Source organism: Notechis scutatus, chromosome 4 (genome assembly GCF_049901735.1).
Source record: "Notechis scutatus isolate UNSWTSFEM ecotype Mainland chromosome 4, rNotScu1.2, whole genome shotgun sequence".
NCBI classification, from domain to species: domain Eukaryota; kingdom Metazoa; phylum Chordata; class Lepidosauria; order Squamata; family Elapidae; genus Notechis; species Notechis scutatus.
This window is the reverse complement of record NC_142012.1, coordinates 49,982,201-50,007,543: the sequence shown is the minus strand read 5'-3', so window position 1 is coordinate 50,007,543 and position 25,343 is coordinate 49,982,201. Positions and strand designations below refer to the sequence as shown.

The 25,343-nt window shown below is 38.6% G+C and overlaps 1 protein-coding gene across 21 annotated transcripts in view; it reads right to left on the bottom strand.

The window, feature by feature from the left end:
• Positions 1 to 25,343, bottom strand: part of SLIT2 (slit guidance ligand 2) — a 233,873-nt gene that overhangs the window by 59,516 nt on the left and 149,014 nt on the right. For 16 of the 21 annotated variants that reach the window (XM_087963397.1, XM_087963398.1, XM_087963401.1 and 13 more), the window contains 7 exons: positions 21,248 to 21,319; positions 12,968 to 13,039; positions 7,610 to 7,681; positions 6,530 to 6,693; positions 4,508 to 4,646; positions 2,385 to 2,456; positions 2,132 to 2,203 (listed from right to left, as the gene is read on the bottom strand). In XM_087963397.1, coding sequence (XP_087819523.1) covers positions 2,132 to 2,203; positions 2,385 to 2,456; positions 4,508 to 4,646; positions 6,530 to 6,693; positions 7,610 to 7,681; positions 12,968 to 13,039; positions 21,248 to 21,319 — 663 coding nt within the window. The remainder of the gene's footprint in view (positions 1 to 2,131; positions 2,204 to 2,384; positions 2,457 to 4,507; positions 4,647 to 6,529; positions 6,694 to 7,609; positions 7,682 to 12,967; positions 13,040 to 21,247; positions 21,320 to 25,343) is intronic. The other 5 variants (XM_087963400.1, XM_087963393.1, XM_087963399.1 and 2 more) reach the window with 2 other exon arrangements.

The following is a 25,343-nucleotide window of genomic DNA, read 5'->3' as shown; positions in this document are numbered from 1 at the left end:
GGTCTAATCGAGCTTAAGCAGGCAGCATATGGAAGGGTAACTGCGACAGAAGTTGAGACGCATAAAATTTGGGGGAACCAGCTAGCAGAACTACAACAGTGCAATTTTATTTCCTTTTCTAGCCCTCTGGTGAGTACAATGGAGTTTGATAAATAGCTTCTACTATGGTACATTTGCGAAGGGATTCAGAATATGGAGAAGAAGGAAAACATAAGAAGGTGCTTATTTTTATTTAACTCAGGAAAGCAACCGAAGAAGCAGTTAGACATCAGAAAAAGAAAAAAGAAAAGAAAACCCACAGGGAATGAATTTGCAAGTCTTGTTCCCACCAGACTTCCGAGCTGTATTTAGCAGCATAGCCTAAAATCTATAAGCATTTGTCTGCGCACATACCTACCGTCTGGAAAACAAATATGCTATTGAAAATTGAGTGCAAATGGCCTTAGAAATAGTTTTTAAAAGAACTTGCATCAGGGACATGCACTTTAAAAACCTGTTTCGGGATAATGTACATGTCAAGGAGTGAAAACAGCTGATCTGCATTAAAAATAATGCAGACAATTTAGGGTAAGAGTAACATAAAAGAAAGAAAATTCTGCACGTTAAAGAACATTGCAGACTCCAAAGACTAAAGCTGACTACACATATTTCTAAAACATCTGTAGAAAAAAAATATTGAATCCATATATCTTTACATAGCACAGCAGGATTTTTTATATATATAATTTGCCCAAGATGGGGTGAATTCTACCATTACATTACATGAAACCAGTGTATTAATTAAACTAGCTGGATTAAATAGTGAAGCTGAACTTTAAATTAAAGGTCCAACTATCCTTACTTATTAAGTTTACAGTTTCCTAGGAACAGATTTGAAACTGTCTTCACCTCAGACTAGGATTATTTTCACTACATAGGATTATTTTTTAAAACAAATTTACAGTCATTAAAACTTCATATGCAAAATCTGCAGTCAAGATGAGTTAATGTTTCCAAAAAAATCTAGTTGTATTAATATATGATAATATCATTTGAAGCCCAAGTTCAATGGCTTAACTGGTTTAAAGACAAGTTACTGGTAAATTAGGATGACAATACCGTAAGTGTAATAATAGCACAAATGCTGGAAATGAAATATTTTTAGCCCTGACATGCTCCATGGGCATTCTTCAAAACTTAAAAAAAAATGCATGGATAGTTAAACGCTTCCTTAAATATTTGCTCCTCTCACCAGCTGTCTGAGTATGCATATATGCATTGTAGCACATCCTCATTAAGCAGTTGGTTTTAAAAAGTCAAATGCTATCTTGAGTATATTAAGAGGCCCCAGACTCCAAAAGCAACTGTTCCATTCTTCTCTCTCCAAATGGCCAGGCTTCGTTTGGAGAATGGTGTCCAGTTTTCAGCACATAATTGAAAAAGAACAGTGCTGAATAAATTGAGAATTCGGAGCAGAAATACCATGATGGTGAAACATGAGGAAATCAAACCTTATTAACAGTTAAAGGATTTGGTATGTTTAGCTTATGGAAGCTGAGGGAAATCCTCCAATTACACAAAAAGAAGAACTTGCTAATTTTCTATGGCTCCAGAGGGTAGAACCAGACCCCATGGTTGAAGAAGGAGCTTCAGACTAGACACTGGAACTTCTTAACCCTACAAGCTGCTAAAGACTGGAACAAAATTCCATAGGAAGGGATGACTTCTCCTTCACTGAAGACCTCCCAAGAGAGGTCATCTATCTAGATATCTTCTAGCAGATCCAGTATTCAGCAGGGAACTGGACTTCTAAAGACCTTCCAAGGCAACGAGATAACTCAAGACCTCCTAAAAGTTGGACTTCTGATTTCCCATAGGTAGTGCTTACCTATGGGAAATCAGTGCCCGCCTACTCCCAGGAGCGGGCATGTGATGTTTGATAGTATTATGCCCCACTTTGTAAGTGTTGACTTAGCAAGTACCGATACATCTAATGTTTCCAGAAGAAGTTTCCTTAATGGAGAGTTTATGTCAGTGACTGGCCTTCACAATGTCTGGGCCAAGGAAAGCATCCAATGCCATCATCAAAAGCACCTCTCTCAATGTACATGGGATGAACATCGCCTGTATGAGAGGCGGCTGGGATACTTACAGGGAATTAAGTGAGCGGAGTCCCTGGAAAGCATCTGGGGCTACCTCAGAGATTTGATTGTTGCTCAGATCACTAAAACGAGAAAAGATGTCCCAGTAACACAAGCACAGCCTTTAGGACAGCGTCTCTCAGCCTTGGCCACGGTAAGATTTCTTGCTGGCTAGGGAACGCTGGGAGTCGAACAGCAAACCTCTTAAAGTGAGCAAGATAATCACAACTTTCTTATGTAAATTCCAAAGTATTTATCACTTACATTCGCCTGAGCTTTTTATAGGGTGAGAAAGCTCCAGGTGGAATGACCTTGATTGAATTTTGCTCCAGTCGTCTAACAAAAAGAGACAAAAAAAAAACTGGATAGAAAAAAAACACTTCACAGGGAAATAAGATATTATAATTGACACCCACATCCACGAGAAAGAACATGGTATAAAAACATGGGCAAGTTACAGCACAAGAACAGAGAGGGTTCAGTGATTTTTAATTTTAAATGCTGAAAAAAATATTCTGTCAATTTGATATAGATTTAATGATAATGCTAATTTTATTTTGCATTTGTGGCATACTAAGATATCTTATGTTTCATCTGGAACAAGAAAATACAAGGAAATATATTAGATAAATGTTGTTCGATGTTTTGTTAACATAGGATTCATGTTCTCTTCTCCCCATGTAAAATTAGTCAGTAATAGTCAGTCGATGAGAACTAGGGAGGCGGAAAAGATTTTAAAATGCATAGATAAATGTGTTTATAATACAGGTAACCTTCAACTTACACAAGTCCACTCAGCAACCATTCAAAATTACACCCAGTTGATAAAAGGATAGACTTTGGACAGTTTCTATGGTTTTTCCCATAATCATAATAATACTTTTCCCTGCACTGGGAACTAACAAAAGTTTACTGGAAAAGTGAATGGAAAAACAGAAAAACGAAAGGCTGAAAATCTTGCCAGAGACTTGGAAAAACAAAGGCTGGAGTGACCCATTCACAGGAAGAAGCAAATCTTAACTTTCATTGCATTGCAATGCAATGCAGAAAGAGCAGTTCACTAAGGATAGAAGGAAGGCTGCCAGAAATAAATAATTTGTAAATCAGCAGAGCAATTATAAATTATGGTGCTGTTTAATACCGGAATATTTTCTTGATAGACTATTACCGTTAATAGCCACCACTGTTTCTGAGAAGCCTCTTAGGTTCAAATAATAGGGGTCTCTGGATGTACGGGGGACTGACAGTCAAAGAAATTGAGGTGATTGTAGCCAGTGACCTGCATTATGCCTCTCTAAACATTAATATTTTCTGTGCAATGAAACAGTGTAACACAATCATGGTTCCCCCCCCCTCAATATGGAATTATTTGCAAGAATAATGGAATTGGCCATCTTCTACGCTCCACAGATAAGCAAACGTTTCTGCAACATGTCATATGTCAAAGTTGAATAACCATTTGAGATTGGATAACCATTTTTCTGAAATGGTATAGGGCTTCCTGTCTAAGCAGGGGGTTGGACTAGAAGACCTCCAAGGTCCCTTCCAACTCTGCTGTTCTATTCTAAAGTCACTTGGGTACCCTTCTACGTCTGATATAATTAATGAATTAATTGTTCAACAAACCAGCCATTATTTTCATTGGGAATCCCATTGATAGGGTTAAAGTCACAAAATCCTGAGCTGTCAATATCTAACGATCAATATATTGAACTCCTGGAGTTTACCAATTATGTCAATCTGGAATTGCTACTTAAATGTATTTGTCAACTCATAAAATATTTCTATGGTCTTTTTAGAGTTGCCAACCGAAAGGGAGGGGGGAGCAGTGCAGCAGCTTGGAAATTGAAAGTGCATTCCATAAATAGTTTTCAAAGATAGTCACTAGGTGAGTGAAGTTTCTGCCGTGCAAAATTCTAACTGGAGAACATAATTGATGACTCTTGGCTATGGAGGTGTCCCATTGGAGAATATGAATTACGATACACCCAGGGGGTGGAGAGAAAACCAGGGTCAAGGGTGACAATGAATTATGTGTCTCAGAGTCGGCTACACACAGGCAGTGCCGGCATGTTCACTCCCAACGAATCGTTTTGAAGTTCTGAAAGTTTGGCTCAAGACTCATGATTTAATTGGGGTAACTGCCGGAATCCTGACAGTATTTGTGGCAGGGATGAACAGTGCCACCCTCCCCCACCCATTCCCCAACATTGTGTGGGGAGGGACCTAACAGGAATCCACCTCTCTTTATGGACGGAAAGCTTTTGCAAGCAACAATTCAAGTGAGGCAACTACCCAGACGCAAATACAAAGTTGTATCAAACCCACTTTGGTTCATTCACAGGGAAGATAAGTTGCTAGGAAGATATACCTCATTTCTGACTTACATTTCTGTAATGGCTTCCGGAAGATTGGTGGGGATTTCAGTCAGGCCTTTCCCTCGGCAATCCACAATGTTGTTACTACAGGTACACGTAGCGGGGCAGTGCAACACACTACAGGAGGGAGCCATAAAAGACTGGTGACCTGAAAACAGCAACAAATGGCCACTTCTAGAGCTGCAAGACAGGCTACTCAAGAAAAGTGCAACGAAGTCATGGCTGGATCCTGCTTGTTTGATATGCACCCCACTGACCCCCAATCATTACTGTAACAAGTTTTTGTCTGGGGAATTATGGGAGTCAGTCAAGACATCTGGAAGGAATCCAGTTTGGGAAAGATTAGCAAGGTTGCAATATTTCCTTTGCATCCATTTAGACATTATCTGCAGAGCTTCTCATCAAGCATAACCATCAAAAACATTTAGGGGAAGAATAAAAAAAGAACGGTCCACGTGCACAGTTTTATACATCAGCCTTGGACAGCTGGGATGTATTAAGAGTGTCTGACAACTAACCGATGACACAATTGATTTTTTAAATTATTATTATTATTATTACTTAAAGTGAACTTGCCTTCTTCCTCATCTGGAGGTTATGAACAGAGAAAAAGAAACAATGTTAGCAACCTATCACTTGACATTTCATTATTCTTTCATGACAAGCAAACAAGAAACCCACAGATGGTAAAATATGTCATGCGCCCACTGTTTATAGTTCCCATTCAGTCTTTTATTTATTTTTTGTGCAAAAGTAAGTTATTAATTTTGGATGGGGATGTGGAACTCTGCAGAGCCATAATTTCACCTCTTGCACTGAGTTGTTACTATGAAAAAGCAAGAGTTTGTGGCAATTAAATACGTAGCATCTAGTCTTCCTTCTTCTTCTTCTGGCAGATATTGTTGTAGACGTAGGAGTCGATATAACTTCTATCAGGCATAAGCGCACCAACGTGCCTACCGTCCCTGTCCTATTGTTTCTTTTTATTTTTCTTATATGTATCCATTTCATGTACTCATAACTATGTCTATACTTATACCTGTAATCTTATAATCATTTGACAAAATAAATAAACAAACAAACAAACAAACAAATAATTATTGTATGAAGGAACAAGAGACGTAAATAAGGGCCAGAATATCGGTTCCTTTCCCCCCCCTGCCAATTTTTCTAGTTATGCTGACTGCATTTCGACAAGCAAAAAGAGGATGTAACCAAGACCCTTGATCTCTAAGTCCATCTTCTAAGTCAGCTTTTTGAAGTGGATGGGCTTCACTGTACCACTCAGAATCCTGGAAAAGCGGACTCTCAGCGGACTTCCATGCACCATTTATTAGTGAAACTAGCATGGCAAATGTGGTTTTTCAATCTTGTCTTGCATCTAATTAAAGGTTGATTGAAAAATCAGGCTTGTCAGATGCTCCATCTTTTCTACCCTCTCTACGGAGTGGAGAGTTGGTCTCAGAAAGAAAGCTACGTGGAAGAGACCAGAAGAATTTGAAATGTGGATTTACAGGCGGCCATTACATATAAGTTGGGTTGACAAAATCAGAAATGAGGAGGGGATAAGCCACCTGGGAAAGCCAAGGGGAATCATCCAAACCATACAAAAAAAGCAAAAGTTGGAAAATTTTGGACATGTGAGGCGACACCTGGAAAAATACGGCATGCTTTGCTTAATCCTCCAGGGAAAGATGGAAGGCAAATGAGGTCCAAGCGGAAGAAGAACATCATGGCAGTTTGGACAAAACCCAGGAGCACTTTTTCATGCGGCAGTTGATAAAAATAGGATCGCCAATATGATCGCCAACGTTTGATGACGGATAGGGAAGGAGAAGGAGGGAAGAGGAAGAGGAAGAGGAAGAGGAAGAGGAAGAGGAAGAGGAAGAGGAAGAGGAAGAGGAAGAAGAAGAAGAAGAAGAAGAAGAAGAAGAAGAAGAAGAAGAAGAAGAAGAAGAAGAAGAAGAAGAAGAAGAAGAAGAAGAAGAAGAATCTATTAAAGAGATGATGGAAGAACCCGGCTGTTCTTACCGCTGCAGATGAATTCTCGTTTCTGAACCTCAGCTATGTTATGTCCTCGTAAGTGTAGTGGGGACATACACTGAGTGTAAAGGCCGACTCGGGGTCGTTGACGTAGCCAGTCAGATAACCAAGCCAAGTGACAATCACACTGCAGATTGTTGGAGTGAAGGCGGCTGGGGGAAAAAACAAACACACACACACAGAGTTTCAAAAGTCAGTGCACAAGATGGAAAAGTGAACAAAAGAGTACAAGATAAATAAAATGGTTTTATTTATGCCTGCAATGCTGACTCAGATTGAAGGTTAAAATATGACAGTTTCCTGCTCTCCTCATTTGGGAAGCAAAGGCTGTTGCTTAATATTGAAATCCAGGTTGCGGGAGCATCAGCCTTGCCTACTGCATTAAATTAACACGGGTCAGAATTTATTCAAATATATTTAGGCGTATTTCACATTCAAGTTTCAGCTTCAGGAGTGGAAGGCAAATGCTGACGAGATTCAGTTAAAAAACTGTTGAGAGGCCTTATATTTTTTATATTAGGGAGAATCTGGAAAAAATATTTTAATTTAATTAAGCACTGCTGAGGCTTAATTTTTTTTTTTTAAAAAAAAAGTTCAAATATTTCTCATTTCTCACACCTGACAACCAGTCACAGATGGAATTGTGAAATTAAATGAAACACAGCTGATTTATTTCCACAAGATACCACTAATTCTATCAAATATATCTATATTACTTTAAATATCAATCCATCATAGATTCTTCTGGGTGTTATCAAAGAAAGGATTTTTCTATTGGTCTGAATGTCATTAACATGCTACCTCTAAGCATTCTAGAGTGCGAATTTCTTCCGTCTTCAATGAAACCTTATTTCCCTTCAGAGTTCCTAAAATTATACATTTTTTTGACGGTGGCTCTTCTTAAAATCCGTTCTTATCTGCTGATGGGAGCAGGTTTAGAATATCCCAAAACTCTAATCTGGTGCTTCTAAAAAGGAAAACCTCAACCAGATGAGTCCTTTTGAAAAGTCTCTCAAAAGGACTCATCAGACTTCAACACTTTTCCAGGAGGAAATTGTAAATACTTACAAAGTTCTGAGTTTCGGCATATGGTTGAAACTTGCCACTGAGAGTCGTGTGATGTTGTTATTGTTGAGAGTACTGCAAAATATCAACAATATGTGTTTATTTATTTATTTAGGTACAAATTTCTCCAGTTACTCTTATATCTATGAACAATATTGCCTTCCATCATTAAGAAGGAAAGAGAAAAATGAAGAAAAGCAGAATACCTGGCGCCTTTTTTGAAAACCAGAAATGAAGAGCTTATTTCTATCTTTATTTTTTTTATTAAGACCCCTGTGCCTCAACCTTTTCACCTGGTAAACAGAGTACTACTAACGTAAAATAAATGTAAACAAATAAAGTCAAAAAAATACCTGGAACTAGAAATAGCAGCACCTCGAAATTCAGAATGAGAATTTAACAATGTTGAGGTAATCACAAACACTTTGCTGAAGTATTGTTGTAGCATCGTGGTAGCTATAACATTTTTTTGTCATGCAGTAAAAAGTAACACATTTTAATATTTTTATCAATACCTGGCTTAGAAAGAGGCTACCAAAGTTGTGAAATAACCCAACTGAATAAATATTACCAAAAACATAGTATGTATTTACCTGGGGCTGAATTATAACAACCACAGTAGCAATTAAAAATATTTCTTTTTTTTAAAAAAAGTTTTTATTGGTTTTTAAAAACAAACATAAACAAACAAAACATAAAAACATCAAGCAATTAAAAATATTTCTGCTGGACTTCAAAGTAGAAACTTACTATGTGCCAAGCAAATCTTACAGCCGCAATGCCACTGTGATTTTACTCTAATAGTGGATGAGACGGAGAATAGGGAGTGACATTTGGGAAAATAAACAGAAACTGTTTATTTTAAAGCCACTTACTATGTGCAGATATGTGCAGATACCAGGGTTTTAACTTTGTAAATAATATTAAATTTTTGAGATAGATAGATAGATGATAGATAGATAGATAGATAGATAGATAGATAGATAGATAGAGGTAGATAGAGATAGATAGATGATAGCGATAGAGAGAGAGAGAGAGAGAGAGAGAGAGAGAGAGAGAGAGAGAGACAGAGAGAGAGAGAGAGAGAGAGAGAGAGAGATACAAACATGACCAAGAAAATAGGGCTTTATTTGACAACAAGAAACCTACTCATGTCACCCATATACCTAGGTCAGTTAGGGAACTAGCAGGTTTCAGTGGTTTTGTGCATTTAATTTGGGGAAGGTTGTTCTGAGAGAAGCAGTTACTTTAGCAACCAAAGGGGGAAAAATGTTTGCCAACAGCAGCAACCAGCCCTGCAGTAGGCATACTGCAGCTGTGAAGCCCAACAGGCAAATCAAACAGCACAGCTTGACCACTTCAAGGCAGAAAGCACAACTTTTGATGTGGAAGCAGAAAATATGAAAATATATGCAAATGATATGAAAATATAATTTGTGGTATCCTCGAGGTGAGCAGGGGATGATGTCTTCCATCCAACCTGAGTTGGAACAGGTCACTGCGATCCATGTGAATCTGTCTTAAATCTTTCCTTGCTACAAGCATTAAGAAATAATTTTTGAAAGACATTTAACCCTTAATAGCGTGCTGTTTATCAAGACCCTTGAAGTAACCCTTAATAGCGTATTGTTCCAATATTTAAGGGGCTGCCCCAAAGAAGAGGGAGTCAAGCTATTCTCCAAAGCTCTTGAAGGCAGGACAAGAAGCAAAGGATGGAAACTCATCAAGGAGAGAAGCAACCTGGAATGAAGGAGAAATTTCCTGACAGGGAGGACAATCAACCAGTGGTTGTCCAATCTCTAGAAGTTTTTAAGAAGAGATCAGACAACCATTTTTCTGCCACAAGGTTTCCTGCCTGGGCAGGGGGTTGGATTAGAAGACCTCCAAGGTCCCTTCCAACTCTATTATTCTAAGGTGATCTCTGTTATGCTAAAGAGATCAATGAAGAGATGTAAGAATATCCAGTTATGTCAAACATAATTGTAATCCTGTATCAGGACAGAGGAATGGTTCTGATTAGGAATTACTGGTCACTGAGGGTTTTTTTAATCAATACATAAGCTGTGTTAAATATAAAAAAAAAGAATGGCAGTTTTCCTGATACAATTAAGAAGTTCCTCATCGTAAAACCATCCACATAGATCACTTTTGTATACACAGTCACAAATTATGAGACCTGGTTCATAACTGGAAACACTTCTTGAGGTGTTTTTTTTCTAATGCACACTCAACTGAGAATGTGGTAGAAGAGTCTTATTTCAAATGAGTTACCCTTTACAAAGAACAAGTCCACACTTCTCATAGTCAAATATTAATTACTTAAGCAATGTTATCACTAAATCAATCCCAAAGGTGCTTTTTCAAGAGGCAACTGGACTTTCTGGTTTTTCACTGAAGACATTTTGCTTCTCATCCAAGAACTTCACTTCTGAAGAACTGAACAGCTGAAGAAGCTTTTTGGATGAGAAGCGAAATGTCTTCAATGAAAAACCAGAAAGTCCAATTGCCTCTTGAAAAAGCACCTTTGGGACAACACTACCTGCATGATTGAGAATCTCAATCGTCACTAAATCAATGTTTACCAACTTTGACAGCTTTAAAATGTGTGGACTTCAACTACCAGAATTCCCCAGCCAGCACTGAAAAGTTGAAGTTCACACATCTTAATGCAGCCAAAGTTGAAAAACACTGCATTAAATTAAGGGCTGTTTTTTGTAAATTCTCCTTGAAACAAACAATTGCTTTCAGATTAAATGATGAATCTTTATAGGATCTTTAGCAGTGAGGAAGCGGATGTCAAATAATAATAATCACAACATTTACATCACAAACTTCTGCAATGGTGGAATTACCGGAATCAAAAGTTAGTGGCAAAGTAAGAAGCAGGTCACACTGATTTCATAACTGGATGTTTTATAGATATACCAGCATATAGAGATGGTTTCAATAGTTAAATGATTGTTATGATAATAAGCTGTTGGTGAAAAACACAGACCTCTGGAAGAAAGTCTCAAGTTTTGTAAAAGAAACATCACATATTTCTTTACAGATAATGCAAGGGGAATTTCTCTTTCCTATAACTTGTAGATAGGTTGCCCACCATAATGAAGCAGATGCCCAGCCCTTTCTAAAGAGGCTACTAATGGCCAAATTCAAACCATGTACCTGAATACAGGTATATTTCTCTGTCATGAGATATGCTAATATCAGCAGAAATGTCTTAAATTTAATGTTAAAAAATCATTTTTAAAATATACAGAATATTTAAAGTAATACAAAAAGTAGAACGTGTACTTTAAAATGATTTGGATCAGGTGTTTCAGAACAGGTTGAAATTGGAACCCAGAAACTTTTTAAGAGAGAGACATGGCTGCTTTAAAAAGCTGTTGGGCTCATGGTCTCACTTCACTTTTAGAAAGTGGGCCACAGCTCTAGTGAAAAAAAACCTGTAAACTATTTTCATTTTATTTGATTAATCTTATGGTGAAGGACCAAAGCATTCAGGCCAAAAGGAATAGAGAAGGAAACTCCTTGTACAAAGCCAACAAAAGATGATTGAATTCAAAACAATGAAGCCTATTTTCAAAATTTAAAAACAATGAAGTATTGTAGCAATTGCTGAAGTCAACTCACGGCTCTAGCAATTAATTGCAACCATTAACATGGAGATCTATTCTATAATCTCCATGCTAAGAGTAGCCAACTAGCCCTTTCTTCTTAGTTAGCCCAACAATTTATGGAGCAACATTAATATCACTTGAAGTGAAATGGGTTTACCCTCCCAAAGTTAAACAAAAAGCAAGGATTTCCATCTTGCCTTTTCCATGATAAGAATCAAACATCACATCTCAAAAATGCAAGGATGCTATGATTTTAAGAGACAGGTAGAGGAACAATGGTATGGAATAAGGGGGAAATTCTTATGAATTTTTTCATAAGTAAAAATGAAGAATTGTTGGGAAAATTTGGTTTCATGTATTCCAAATGAAAGCTGAAAGAACCAAATTTGTCCCATAAAAGAAGAAAGATTGAATTCTTCCAAAGGCTCGCCCTGAATTACAGTTCCTCCCAATCTTTTGTATCTGTTCATTATTACTAAATTCAAGTTAAAAAGGAGAAGTGAGGAAGAAGAAAACCCAAATTCACCAACTGGGAGAAAAATATCCACCAATTAATTGTTCTGCAGTATTTTCCATACTTTCTGTATTCTTTTTAAACACTTTCCAAATCTTCTGCTTTTTTTTTCAGCACAAAAAAAGCCAAAAGTACTTTTTTCAAGAGGCAACTGGACCTTATTTGTTTTTCCTTGAAGATGTTTTGCTTCTCATCCCAGAAGCTTCTTCAGTTCTTGGGTGGGAAGCAAAATGCCTTCAAGGAAAGACAAAGAAAATCCAGTTGCCTTTTGACAAAAGCCCTTTTGGGACAACCATGATCTTCATCTGACTTCTGGTGCTTTCTATACTTTATTTTTTTTTAATATTTTTTTAAAAGTCTATTTTGAAACGTAATCCTGAAAGATGAAATAAGGTAAGATAAAAACATCTCACCTGGCTTAAGAAAAATCTTGATATCCTAACCAGTTTTTAAGACCTTTTTCTTAAAAAGAACATATACATAGGTTTGTACATATGGCATGGTTTTGTAGTGAAATTTCATATTTAATAAGGAATCGGTAAGCCCTATATTCTTTATCCAAAGAGCATGCAAATCAGACTGGTGGGTTGTTTTATGAACAGCATGCAAATTATTTCACTTTGATGAAAATTAATCAGCTGCTATCATTCATCCTCAATAGTTGGAAAGAAGTTTGCGGGATTAAAAAGTTTATTTGTTCACTGCAGAAAGGTTCTACCATCCTGGCAGGTTTTCCAAGAAATACTTTGGGGTTATCTCCTTAATATCTGATGAAAAAGTCCTACTGACTTCTGTTAAGCTACTCCAGGTCTAGCAGCTTGGGGAAGGATCTTACTCGAGATCCTTCGCCAATAAATAAACACCCATCCTTAATAGGCGGGGAAGCACATCTGTCGGAAAGGAAACACCACTTACCGGGACCAGCTAATAATATCTTGCTGGGACCTGAAGCTGCTTAAGTCCATTCGAGGCTTCCCTTTGCTCAATGCAAAACAATGATATGGATAAAGAACCGGGCGGTGTTGGATCTGAGCAAGGGGGAATGCACTGACTGAAATAAACCTGAGCTATCAAACCCTTTAATCTGCTTTTCAAAGGTGTTTGCTTTGCCTCGCAGAACTGCCCTTTGGACTTAAGCTTTCTGTGACCCTCAGCTGCTCCAGCTACCCAGCAAGCGTCTATAATCTGACTTTCCCGTCTGAGATAAGGAGAGAGGATGCTACTCACAGCACTTCCAGGTCCCGCAGAGCTCGGAACGCCCCATCTTCGATGCAGCTGATCTGGTTGAAATCCAGTTGCCTATTGAAGAGAGGAGGAGACGACAGGTGAAGCAGGGGGAAGGCTGCTGGGTGAAAGGAAAAGGAAGGGCTCCTTAAGGAATGAGGCTGCCCAAACGGAGCTTCATAAAATCTCCCTCTGGCCTCCCAGATGGGATGCGATCACACCACCACCACCCCCCAAAAAAATTCCCTTTTTGTTTTGCATGCCGTGCGCAAAAGAAACCACCCCAGCACTGGGAAAGCTCCAGTAAATAATAACTGCACCTTATATTAAATGCCAAAGGAATGCAATTTCATTACATCAAGCAAAGCTATCCATTAAAAGCTCTCCGCGTCATCCTGCTGAAACAATTTCATTAAGGGAAAGGGCTGTAAATCACTTAATGTCGTGCATCCCCTCGGTGACCCAACAGAATCCATTTATCAGGGAAGCACAGCTGCATGTTAATTTCAGCTTCCTTGGCAGGAGCAGCAGAGGCCGACCTTGCTCGACTCAGGCAGCCCCTTCCCAACATCCTCAGGCACAGACCCTGCCCGGGTGGCCCTCTGAATCCCACCCACCCCCCAAATGTTCATGGAAAGAAACCCCAGGCCAAGGAGGAAGCTGGCATGGGCCACGGGGCCTCTCTAGGCGGATCACGGCAGGTGGGAATCCATGCGCTATTAAATGAAAACATGATGGTAGAAACACCTCAGAACCAGCTTTTTAATTCAAAACATGGACGATGATATTTTTTACGATAGAATCAACAGAGTTGGAAGGGGCATTGGAGGTCTTCTAGTGCAACCCCCTGCTAAGGCAGGAAACCCTACACCCCTTCAGACAAATGGTTTTCCTTTTTAAAAAAAAACAAAAATATTGTATTGATTAAATTATTAAAACATTGGACATGGTGTGATCGTCCTGGCATTCCTTTTTGTGATACATAATATAACATGTGATACATATCATATGTACATGTATACACGTTTGCTCAGTTAATTTATATCCATTGTCTTACCTGTCATATTCCAAATGGTTTTAGAATTGAGAATAGAACAGAATTCTTTTATTGGCCAAGTGTGACTGGACACACAAGGAATTTGTCTTGGTGCAAATGCTCTCAGTGTACATAAAAGAAAAGATACATTCATCAAGAGTCAAGAATCATCAGGTACAACACTTAATAATAGTCATAGGGTACAATAAGCAATCAAATCATACTAGGAAATAGTCAATATAAATCGTAAGGATACAAGTGACAAAGTTACAGTCATACAGTCACAAGTGGGAAGGGATGGGTGATAAGGGGTGATGAGAAGATTAATAGTCATAGTAGTGCAGACTTTGTAATAGTTGAACAGTGTTGAGGGAATTATTTGTTTAGCAGAGTGATGACTTTCGGGAAAAAACTGTTTTTGTGTCTAGTTGTTCTGGTGTGCAGGGCTCTATAGCATCGTTTTGAAGGAAGGCGTTGAAACAGTTTATGTCCGGGATGTGAGGGGTCTGTAGATATTTTCACAGCCCTCTTTTTGACTTGTGCAGTATAAAAGGTCTTCCACGGAAGGCAGGTTGGTAGCCATTGTTTTTTCTGCAATCCTAATTGCTCTCTGGAGTCTGTGTCTGTCCTGTTGGGTTGGGTTGAATTTTCCAATCTCTTCTGAAAAACATCTAGTGTTGGATGCATGTTGCAAAAAAGCAAGCAAACCTCCCTCTTGTTTCTAAGGGGCTCCTTGATTCACCACCACAATTGAGCCCAACGTTGTGAGTTAAGCGAGACAAGGGCTAAGGGAGTTCTGTCCCATTTTACAACTTTGCTTGCCATGCTTGTTAAGTGAGTCGTTGCTGCTGTTAGGTAAGTAAGACAGCTGCAAAGTGAATCTGGTTTTCCCCGTTGACTTTGCTAGTCAGAAGGACGCAAAAAGGGATTGCGCTGTGACCATCATAAGTATGAACCAATGGCCAAGCATCTGAATTTTGATCACATGACCAATGACCCTGGGGATGCGGCAAATGGTCGTAAGTGTGAAAAATGGTCCTAAGTCACTTTTGTCAGTGCCATTGTATAACATGAAACGGTCACTAAATAAACTGTTTTAAGTCAAGGACTATTTGTATCATCCAAAATTTGGATTAATAATCTATCTATCTATCTATCTATCTATCTATCTATCTATCTATCTATCTATCTATCTACCTCTATTTCTATCTATATATCTATCTTTATCTCTCTATCTCTATCATCTCTCTACCTATCTATCTCTATCGCAATCTCTATTTATCTCTATCTCATCTATCTTTATCTCTATCTCTCTATCTATACCTCTATCTCCATCTCTCTATCATCTATCTATCTACCTACCTACCTATCTCTATCTCCATCTCTCTATCTCTATCATGTCTCTATCTCTCGATCTCCATCTCTCGATCTCTATCATCTATCTACCTATCTACCTACCTATCTATCTATCAATCTATCTCCATCTATCTATATCATCTATCTATCTATCTATCTATCTACCTACCTACCTACCTACCTACCTACCTATTTATCTCTATCTCAATCTCTATCTATCTCTAACTCTATCTATCTATATTTGTGTTTATGTGTGCATATGGGTGTATTTGTTATCTCGATCCACACTGTTATTATCTTTGATGAATATATAGACAACCTATACCTAATTTTCATTCTCTACACTATGCTAACAAACTAGATTTTAGTGAGAAGTAAATGTATACAATCTATTTAAATGGTAACTCTGCCAAAAGTTGATGTCTATAAAGCTTGATCTCCAAGTGTGTTTTGACAGGAGCTGGAGTGATTAATCTTTTGCATTTATATCATTAATAAGTAGGGGTACCACCAATGTATGCTTTAGCGATCGAAAAGTTTGGATCTACAACGTTACTAAGGAGCTATGTTTATTTTGCAGAGTTCTTCACTCTAAACCCAAATACACCATCAAGATAAAGTTTTCACTAAGAAAATGAGAAAAGGGTTGGGCCATTGTCACACTAATGGAATACTACTCAAGTCACCCTAAGCATGTTGGAGTGCCTGTGTCATAGTTCAGAACATTTGCTTAGCAAAATGTTTCCTCTGGTGGCGCCTTAGGAATGAATTACAAGCCCATTTAATTCCAAGAATTCCACGAGGCTTGGAGTGTCTGTAATTCTATGTTTAAGCCAGCAATTCCAAGGTCCTGAGCCTTGGACTCTAACCTAAGCAGTCAGGTAGTACACTGGCCTTCAGACACAGATACAGATTAACAGAGTTGGAAGGTACCTTGTAGGTCATCTAGTCCAACTCCCTGCTCAAAACCAGTCTTTTAGTTTTCACAGAATCTAATGGCTATAAGACAAGAAGAAGAAGAAGAAGAAGAAGAAAGAAGAGAAAGAAGAAGAAGAAGAAGAAGAAGAAGAGAAGAAGAAGAAGAAGAAGAAGAGAAGAAGAAGAAGAAGAAGAAGAAGAAGAAGAAGAAGAAGAAGGAAAGAAGAAGAAGAAGAAGAAGAAGAAGAAGAAGAAGAAGAAGAAGAAGAAGAAGAAGAAGAAGAAGAAGAAGAAGAAGAAGAAGAAGAAGAAGAAGAGAAAGAGAAGAAGAAGGAGGAGGGGAGGAAGGAGAGAGAAGAAGAAGAAGAAGAAGAAGAAGAAGAAAGAAGAAGAAGAAGAAGAAGAAGAAGAAGAAGAAGAAGAAGAAGAAGAAGAAGAAGAAGAGAGAAGAAGAAGAACTACTTTATTGTCATTGTACAAGTACAGTGAAACTATGGATGCACCCCAGCAACTGTTCACAATACAGAGACCTTAGAGCTCTTCTAGTCCAACCCCCTGTCCATGACACATGACCTTATATTACCCCAGACAAATAGTGGTCCAATCTTTTCTAGAAAACCTTCAGAAATGGAGCACAAACAACTTCGGGTGACAAGTTGTTCCACTGATCCACTGTTGTCCCTGTCAGGAAATTCCAGATAGGATCACTCTTTAATGAGCTTCTACCCATTGCTTTTTGCCCTGCCTTCAGGTGCTTTGGAGAAGAAGCCTCTACTCTGCGGCAAAATAAAAGAATTGAAAGGGAGCTTGGAGGTCTTCTAGTCCAGCCCCCTGCTCAAGGAGGACACCCTCTACCATTTCAGACAGATGACTGTCCAATCTCTTCTTAAACACCTCAAGCACCCACAAATTCTGGAGGCAAGTAGTTCCACTGGTTGATTGTTCTCACTGTTAGGTTCTAGGTTACTTCTCTCCTTGATGAGTTTCCATCCGTTGCTTCTTGTCCTGCCTTCAGGGGCTTTGGAGAAGAGCTTGACTCCCTCTTCTTTGGGGCATCCCCTGAGATGTTGGAAGATGCTATCATGTTCCCCACCTAGTCCTTCTACTCTCTAGACTGGCCTTACCCAATTCTTGCAACCATCCTTTGTATGTTTTTGTCTCCAGGCCTTTAATCCTCTTAGTTGCTCTTCTCTACCTTTTTTTTCCAAAGTCTCAACATCTTTTTTGTAATGTGGGGACCAAAACTGGGTGCAGTATTCCAGGTATGGCCTTATTAAGGCTTTATAAAGTGGTACTAATACTTCACGTGATTTTGATTCTATGTTTATACAACCAAGGATTGTATTAGTCTTTTGGCTGCCGCTCCACAAGGCTGGCTCCTGTTTAAGTCATCGTCCCCTAGGACTCCAAGGTCCCTCTCGCAGTTCCTGTTGTTGAGCCAGGTTGAAGCAACTTGTTACTAATTCCAATTGTGGAAGAGAAATTATATTTAAATTACGTGGCTTTTCCTTTCCTACATTGTTCCTTCAACATAATACTTATATAACCAAAAATATATAATTTTCCAGACATTGCAGTTAATAATTTTAGTGCAATAATTGTGTTGGAGTTCATTTTAACACACACACACACACACACACACTCAAGAGCTTGCAATTTTCAATAATTAAGAACATTTAACAATTAAGCTAATAGGCCTTTTATTTTAAAGGGCCAAAATAATATAACCAGTCTAGTTCTTTAACCTCTAGAGCCATTTATCAAAGCCATTAAATTAGAATGATGGCACGGAATGTTATCACTTGACACAACACAAAAGAAAAATTGTTATGAGACAAATTGATAAAATCTTTTAATGCTGTCAAATTTGCCTAATGCAGCCTTCAGGTTCATCTATAAAAGGGTAAGCTGAACGTTGGCTCATTTCTTATTATCCTGAGCTATCAATATATAAATCAGCTCTGACACGATTCCTCCTAAATCATCTGTATTATACACAAAGGAAAAGGGTTTAACAGCATAGAGTGCACTCAAGCTAATCTTGTTCTAAAAGAATCGAAAGGCTGGTTTTTTTTTCTTCCCAAACTGGCAGGAATTCAGGTGCATTAGGAAAAAAAAAATATGAGGGAATATTTCTTTTCATGATGCCTTCTAAATGCCACTGTGGAAAAGTTGAAAAATAAGTTTCAAACTTCCTATTTCCTTGCAAAAAGTTATTTTTCTCTTCACTTGGCATCAAGCCCTGGAATAAAACTTGGCACAGTCCATTTTCTTAGCAACAAGACGGTGATTTAAATGTAATGTTTCCTCTTTGTTTTGCATTACTCGAGGGGCAGGGAATAATAGCAAAAGATGGTAAAAAGGCCGTTGAAAATATGTAAGTTAAATCCGGTTGGATCTATCCCAAATTACAAAACAAAACAATTATTTTTGCTTAACTTCATTTAAGAATCAAACTGTTTTCCTCTGACGTAAAACCGATGCCTCTTTTGGAGTATTTTATGTGGTAATGTCCTCCTGTTTTAAATCATCTGAATGACCAAAACATTTCTTAATTTTTTTAAAAAGTGCTAATAGTGCAATGGCTACTAAGGTTTGCTTGCAATGTGCACATAATAAAACAGTCATTTCAGCCTTTCAAAACCTAGAGAGAAGCCAGATTCCCACAGGAAAAAGAGCTCCTTCCAGATTGAAGAAGGCTGCCTGTTCTATTAACCTGAATGGAAACAGAAGGAGAAAAGTGGATTCCAATGGGAAAAGCCATTGGACTGTGAGCCAGGGAGACACATAAAGGGAATAATCAGGAAAAATTACCACCCACTGTTTCTACAATGTGCTGGCCAGCCTATTTTATTGAGGAAATTTCTTCTCCATGAATTGCAATCAGGACGGGAGCAATTTTGTATTTCTTTACTACCCAAAAACCTAAGAAAGCAATCCAAAGGAGCCAAAATACATAGGATGCTTTCAATGTCTGGAATACTCTACCCGACTGTAGTTTCTTCCCCAAACCCCCAAAAACTTTAACCTTAGACTGTCTACTATTGACCTCACCCTTTCCTAAGAGGTCTGTAGGGGGCGTGCATAAGCGCACCAACGTGCCTACCGTCCCTGTCCTATTGTTTCTCTTATTCTTTATTTTTCTTATATGTACCCATTTCATGTATTCACAACTATGTATACATTTATACTTATTATCTTGTAAACAATTGGCAAATCAAATAAATAAATAAATAAATAAATAAATAAATAAATAAATAAATTTCGTATTTACAACAAGAGTTTCTCAACTTACATTTCCTGCTGGCCCTAAACAGGAAATATACAGTATTCCACCCGATCTACACAACTCAGAAATAATATACAGTGCCAACTTATAATTTAAAATGCCGTTTGTTTTGTAGTGAGTTGTTTTAGAATACTATTAAGCTTTTGGTGGCTTTAGTTTAATTTCACATCTTAGCATTATATGGATTCAAGGCTACTCAGGAACTATAATTAACTGCACGTCTATGGAGATTCTCCGTCATCCAAGTCATGGTTGTCCCAAAACAGAGCTTTCTGAGTTTTTTCCCTTAAAACTTCTTGATGAGGAGCAAAATGTTTTCAAAAAAACCCAAGAAAGTTCAGTTGCCTTTTGAAAAATCATATTTGGGGTAACTAACTGCAGTTCATTGGTTTATCAGATGAATTTTCAACTTCCACATAGGAAGAAGATCATAGTAGCTCATTCCTAAATGAAGGTTTAGTAAACTGTCAAAAATATCTGTCTATCTATCTATCTATCTATCTATCTATCTATCTATCTATCTATCTATCTATCTATCTATCTATCTATCTATCTATCTATCTATCTATCTATCTATACAGCTATCTATACAGCTATCTATACAGCTATCTATATATGTTTTCTTAATATATGTTTTCTTATATATGTTTTCTTTCTATCTATATATCCATCCACGCCATCCATTAATACATCTGTCTGTCTGTCTGTCTGTCTGTCTGTCTGTCTGTCTATCTATCTATCTATCTATCTATCTATCTATCTATCTATCTATCTATCTATCTATCTATCTATCTATCTATCTATCTATCTATCTATCTATCTATCTATCTATCTATCTATCTATCTATCTATCTGTTTCTCACAAAATAAGGCCGGGCCTTATTTTTTTTTTGACCCCCGAAAAAACAGCTAGGCTGTCTTTTTGGGGGTGACTTAATTTCCTCCCCCACCTAGAGCACCCCATGCGCACGTACCTTTCCACGAGGCCGTTTCTATCAGCCGACGAAAGCTCCCCAAAGGCAGAGTCACCAGCCGCTTCAGGGCGAGGCGTGGCTGCCCGCGTCCCCTCGCCATGAGGCAGTGTCTTTCGGGCGATGGAAGCTCCCCAAGGGCAGTCACCAGCCACTTCGATCGGCCGGTAGAAGCGGCCTCGCGGTGAGGGGAATATGTGTGCGCCCGGCTGAGGCTGCTGGCCGGGGCTGCTGGACTCGGGAGCCTGATGTTCTATCGGTAGTAGATTGGGGTATTCTAGCCTAGGCTACCTGCAGGGTGTTCCCAAAGGCAAGTTTTCTTCCCACCCCCGCCCTTCCCCCCCTTTCTCTTCACCTCATGTAGTTCTAACGAATGATGTGAGAAATGGCGGGGAAACGCATGGTTTAAATAGGCCTAAATTTTGGGGACAGGGCTTAATTTCACCTCATGCCTAGAAATCATGCTGGAACTTCCTATTGGTGGAGGCTGTATTGTTGGAGAAACATGGTATCTATCTATCTATCTATCTATCTATCTATCTATCTATCTATCATCTACCTACCTACCTACCTACCTATGACCCCAACCCTCATAGCACTACAGGCATGTCTGTTCCCCCATGAATTTGGGTGTTTATTTTACTCTTGTAAGCCACCCAGAGTCTGAGATAGGTGGCTATATAAGATAAATAAAAGAATATATAAATACTTACAGATTTTTAATGTCAACAGCTCCACGGAAAGCCTTCCTTGGGATGGCGTGTATCTGGTTTTCACTGAGGTCCCTAAAAAAAAAGATAATAAATAGCTTCCAAGGATCTTTTTGCTTAAGAACAGTTGTATCAAATCAACCCAAATTTTATCACACACACACACACACACACACACACACAAAATCTACTTAGTGATACCCAATTGTAAGCATAAGGGACATTTTAAAGACTCTTAAATGTTTGTGTTCAACATAAAAGGAAGAAGAAAGCAGCAAATAGTCAGCAATTAGCATTACATAATTTCCCAATGCTTATATTAGAACATAAGGTGGCTCAGTGGCTAAGGACGCTGAGCTTGTTGATCGGAAAGGTCAGCAGTTCGGCGGTTTGAATCCCCGTAATGAAGTGAGTTCCCGTTCTTTGTCCCAGCTTCTGCCAACCTAGCAGAGTTTAAAAGGACGTAGAAAATGCAAGTAGAAAAATAGGGGCCTCTTTGGTGGGAGGGGAACAACGTTCCATGTGCCTTTGAAGGCGTTGAGTCCTGCCAGCCACATGACCACAGAGACATCTTCGGACAGCGCTGGCTCTTCTTTGGCTTTGTAATGGAGATGAGCAACGCCCCCTAGAGCCGGAAACGACTAGCATGGACGTGCAAGGAGTGGAACTTTTACCATTACCTTAAAAAGTATACATACAGGTAGTCTGCTATATGAAACATTTGTTAAGTGAATTTTGCCCCATTTTACTATCTTTCTTGCCACAGCTGTTAAATGAATCACTGCAGTTGTTAAGTTAGTAACGTGGCCATTAAGTGAATCTGGCTTTCTCATTGACTCTTCCTATGTTTTAGCCTCCAGCCCCCTCATCATCTTTGTGGCTCTTCTCTGCAATCTTTAATATGAATATGGCACATTCCTATATGAGTCCTTCCAATTCTCCCAGGTGCAATGAAATGAACGTGTAAGAAAATACTTCTTTGCTTCTTTCCAGTGTTTTCATCATGGGAGTGAATAAATTGCTGCAAATGTACAGTTTGCAGTGGAATTTACGTCACGTTTTTGATTAATTATTGAACCTGCAGCTACACAGACTGCAAAATGTATTTATGAAAGTGTGCATTTACATTTGCACATCAGAGAAATAACTGGAGGATAAACTAGAACAAACAATGGTTTGTACGCACGTTTTAGAAACCTTGGCAAATTTAGAGACTATTTTCAAACAGCAAACTGTATCCAATTCAAAATAGAGGAAGCTAAATTTTGAATTCAATTTTGAATAAAAAGTTCTAAGTGAATAGTCATAATAGATGTTATTGTCCATTTACTGAACAAATCGGGGGCTCTACTAGGGATACCTCTTTGCAAGGAAGTCAGCTCTGCACTGCAGCTATTTTATTGCTCACCATCCAATATCTGAGTTGAATATGCTATTTACTTTACAAAGCACAGGACGCTATTATTTTAATTGTGCTAATGGAAACTGCTGTGTGCAGTGGTGAAATCATGCTCTTCCAAAGTTGGGATAAGGGACCTTTCCTTCCCTGCATAGTTAAATCAACATTACTTTAAGGCAATAAATTTTCTGTAGTAGGCACACCTGCTTCTAAATTTAATTACTGGTAATTCTATTTTCCCTTTATGGCTTAACCTCTCTTAAGAGACTGATCACTAGTACCATAAATCTACAAAAGCATTCAATACTTTGCAGAAACTACCCGGTTGCAGTGGAAGGAGTAAAAGGTACTTATTTTCTGCGGTCACAGTAGTAAGCAAGAAGCACAACTGAGCACCTAAAATCGAGTCCTCCGACAGAACAGGCAATCCTTCACTTATGACCACCACTGAGCCCCCAAATTTAAAACAATTGCAGGCAGCCCCAAATTTCCCACGCTAAGTGAGGCCTTCGCTATGTGAGTTTTGCCCCATTTTGTGATCTTTCTTGCCATCGTTGTTAAGTGAATCACTGCAGTTGTTAAGTTAGTCACACGGTCGTTAAGTGAATCTGGCTTCCCCATAGACTTTGCTGGTCACAGAAGGGGATCATGTGACCCCTGGGAAACACCGCAACCATCGTAAATACAAGTCAGTTGCCAAGCCTGCAAATTTGGATCATGGGACCTTGGGGAGGCTGAAACGGTCGTAAGTCCCTTTTTTCAGTGCCATTTTAAATTTCGAACGGTCACTAAATGAACAGTTGTAAGTCAAGGACTACCAGTGCTATCCTGATAATAGAAATTCTAAATCTAAAAAGAGGACCACAATGAAGTAGGGAGTTTCTCAGCTGAGTATTGTTCCAGTTCAGTGATGGCGAACCTTTTTGTTGTGGTGTGGCAAAAGCGCGCGTGCACGTGCCAGCACCCACAATGCAATGCGCTTTGCCCCCCCTGTGCATGCGCACATACCACAACCCCTCCCCCTTACCTGCACTGAGCATGCGCGCGCCTCTCAGCTGATTTTCGGCCTGTTTGAGGCTGTTTTTGCCCTCCCGGAGGCTCGAGGGAAGCCTCTGCAGCCTCAGGAGGCCGAAAAATGGGCCCGTTTTGGCACTTCCGGTATTTCCAGAAGGACCATTTTTCAGCAGGGCAGGTAAGTTTGGCTGGGGTTCATGTGCCCTCACAAATGGCTCTGTGTGCCACCTGTGGCATGCGTGCCATAGGTATGCCATCACGGTTCTACTTGGTCTATCTATTGAGAAATTAACTAACCACATTTCCCCATTATATAGACCGGTAATGAAATGTCTGCATGAAGGAAACCAAGTTAACAGAATAACAAAGCCCAAGCAGGAGACCCTAGACCAGACTTCAAGAGTTGAAGTCCACAAGTCTTAAAGTTGCCAAGTTTGGAGACCTCTGGCACAGACCATTTCAGGCTAATGGTTGTCCAATCTCTTCTTAAAAACTTCCAGGGTTGGAGAACGTACAACTTCTGGAGGGAAAGGTTTTGGAGAAGAGTTTGAACCCCCCACCCTCTTAATTGCAGCAGCCTCTGAGATATTCGAAGAGTATTAGATATAATAGGAAGAACAAAAATTCGAAAGAAACTTTAGGATCTAAAAATTCAACCCTGTGTCACGTTTATTCTCCACTGGTGGTTCTGTTTTCTGAAGATGTGCTGTTCTACTTAATACTCTAATATCTGAAGGGGTGTGACTTTATTTCATTGCCTCTATCTACAACATTTTTGATACCTAAATTGTAGAGTTACATCTGGTGTTAACTTGGAATTATATCTCTACTTCCACTGTCGAAAGAGAGGCTTATGATATGGCGAGGTGCATATAACATTTTCTCGTAATATATTTTCACAACTTGGGTGAAATAATAGAATTAGTTTGGGAACTAAAATAATTCTAGCATAGACCAGAGCCTTTCTTAACAACTTTGCTGAGATTTAATGCTCTAATTTACTCTAATTCAGAGTTTAAGTTACTGAACTCCAAACCCTTTTCTTAAATTTTGGAGTTTAAATTTTTATTTTGTAGTCCCTGTAATATAACACTGGTGAAATACAAATTCTTTTAAAATCTCCCATTTATTCCTGGAATAAACTGTAGCAGCATACTAGTAATTCTTGAAGTAGATCAATTCCATTCTCTGATGACTCCAGAAATGCACTTAGACTAATTTGCCAAGAATACACAGCATAACCCTGTTTTAAGAAGGCCGTAAATAGTATTCATTATAGAAAATTAAATTCCTAAGCAGATTTATTGTACATATTACAAAAAAGTTGCAATGGTTCAGGAAACCAAATAGTGATTATGATAACAAGAGAAACAAAGCAGTAAACATGATTTTCAGAAAATCACAGTGTGATAAAGACACTGTACTTTATGATGTATTAACCATCCCGTCGGAAAGACTGGTCCTGTGTTCTTTTCTTTTTTAAAAAAAATACAACTATTTAAATATGCTTTCCTTATATATCTTTATCAAGATTCTACCCCGTTGCTTACTTATTACTACATCGTGAACAAATTTCTGTAATGCTAATATATGGAAAATTTTATATATATGTAAGTTTCCCATAAAAAAATGCCGATTAAAAAAAGAGAGAGCCCAGAAGAGCCTTTCACAACTGAAGATCTGCAA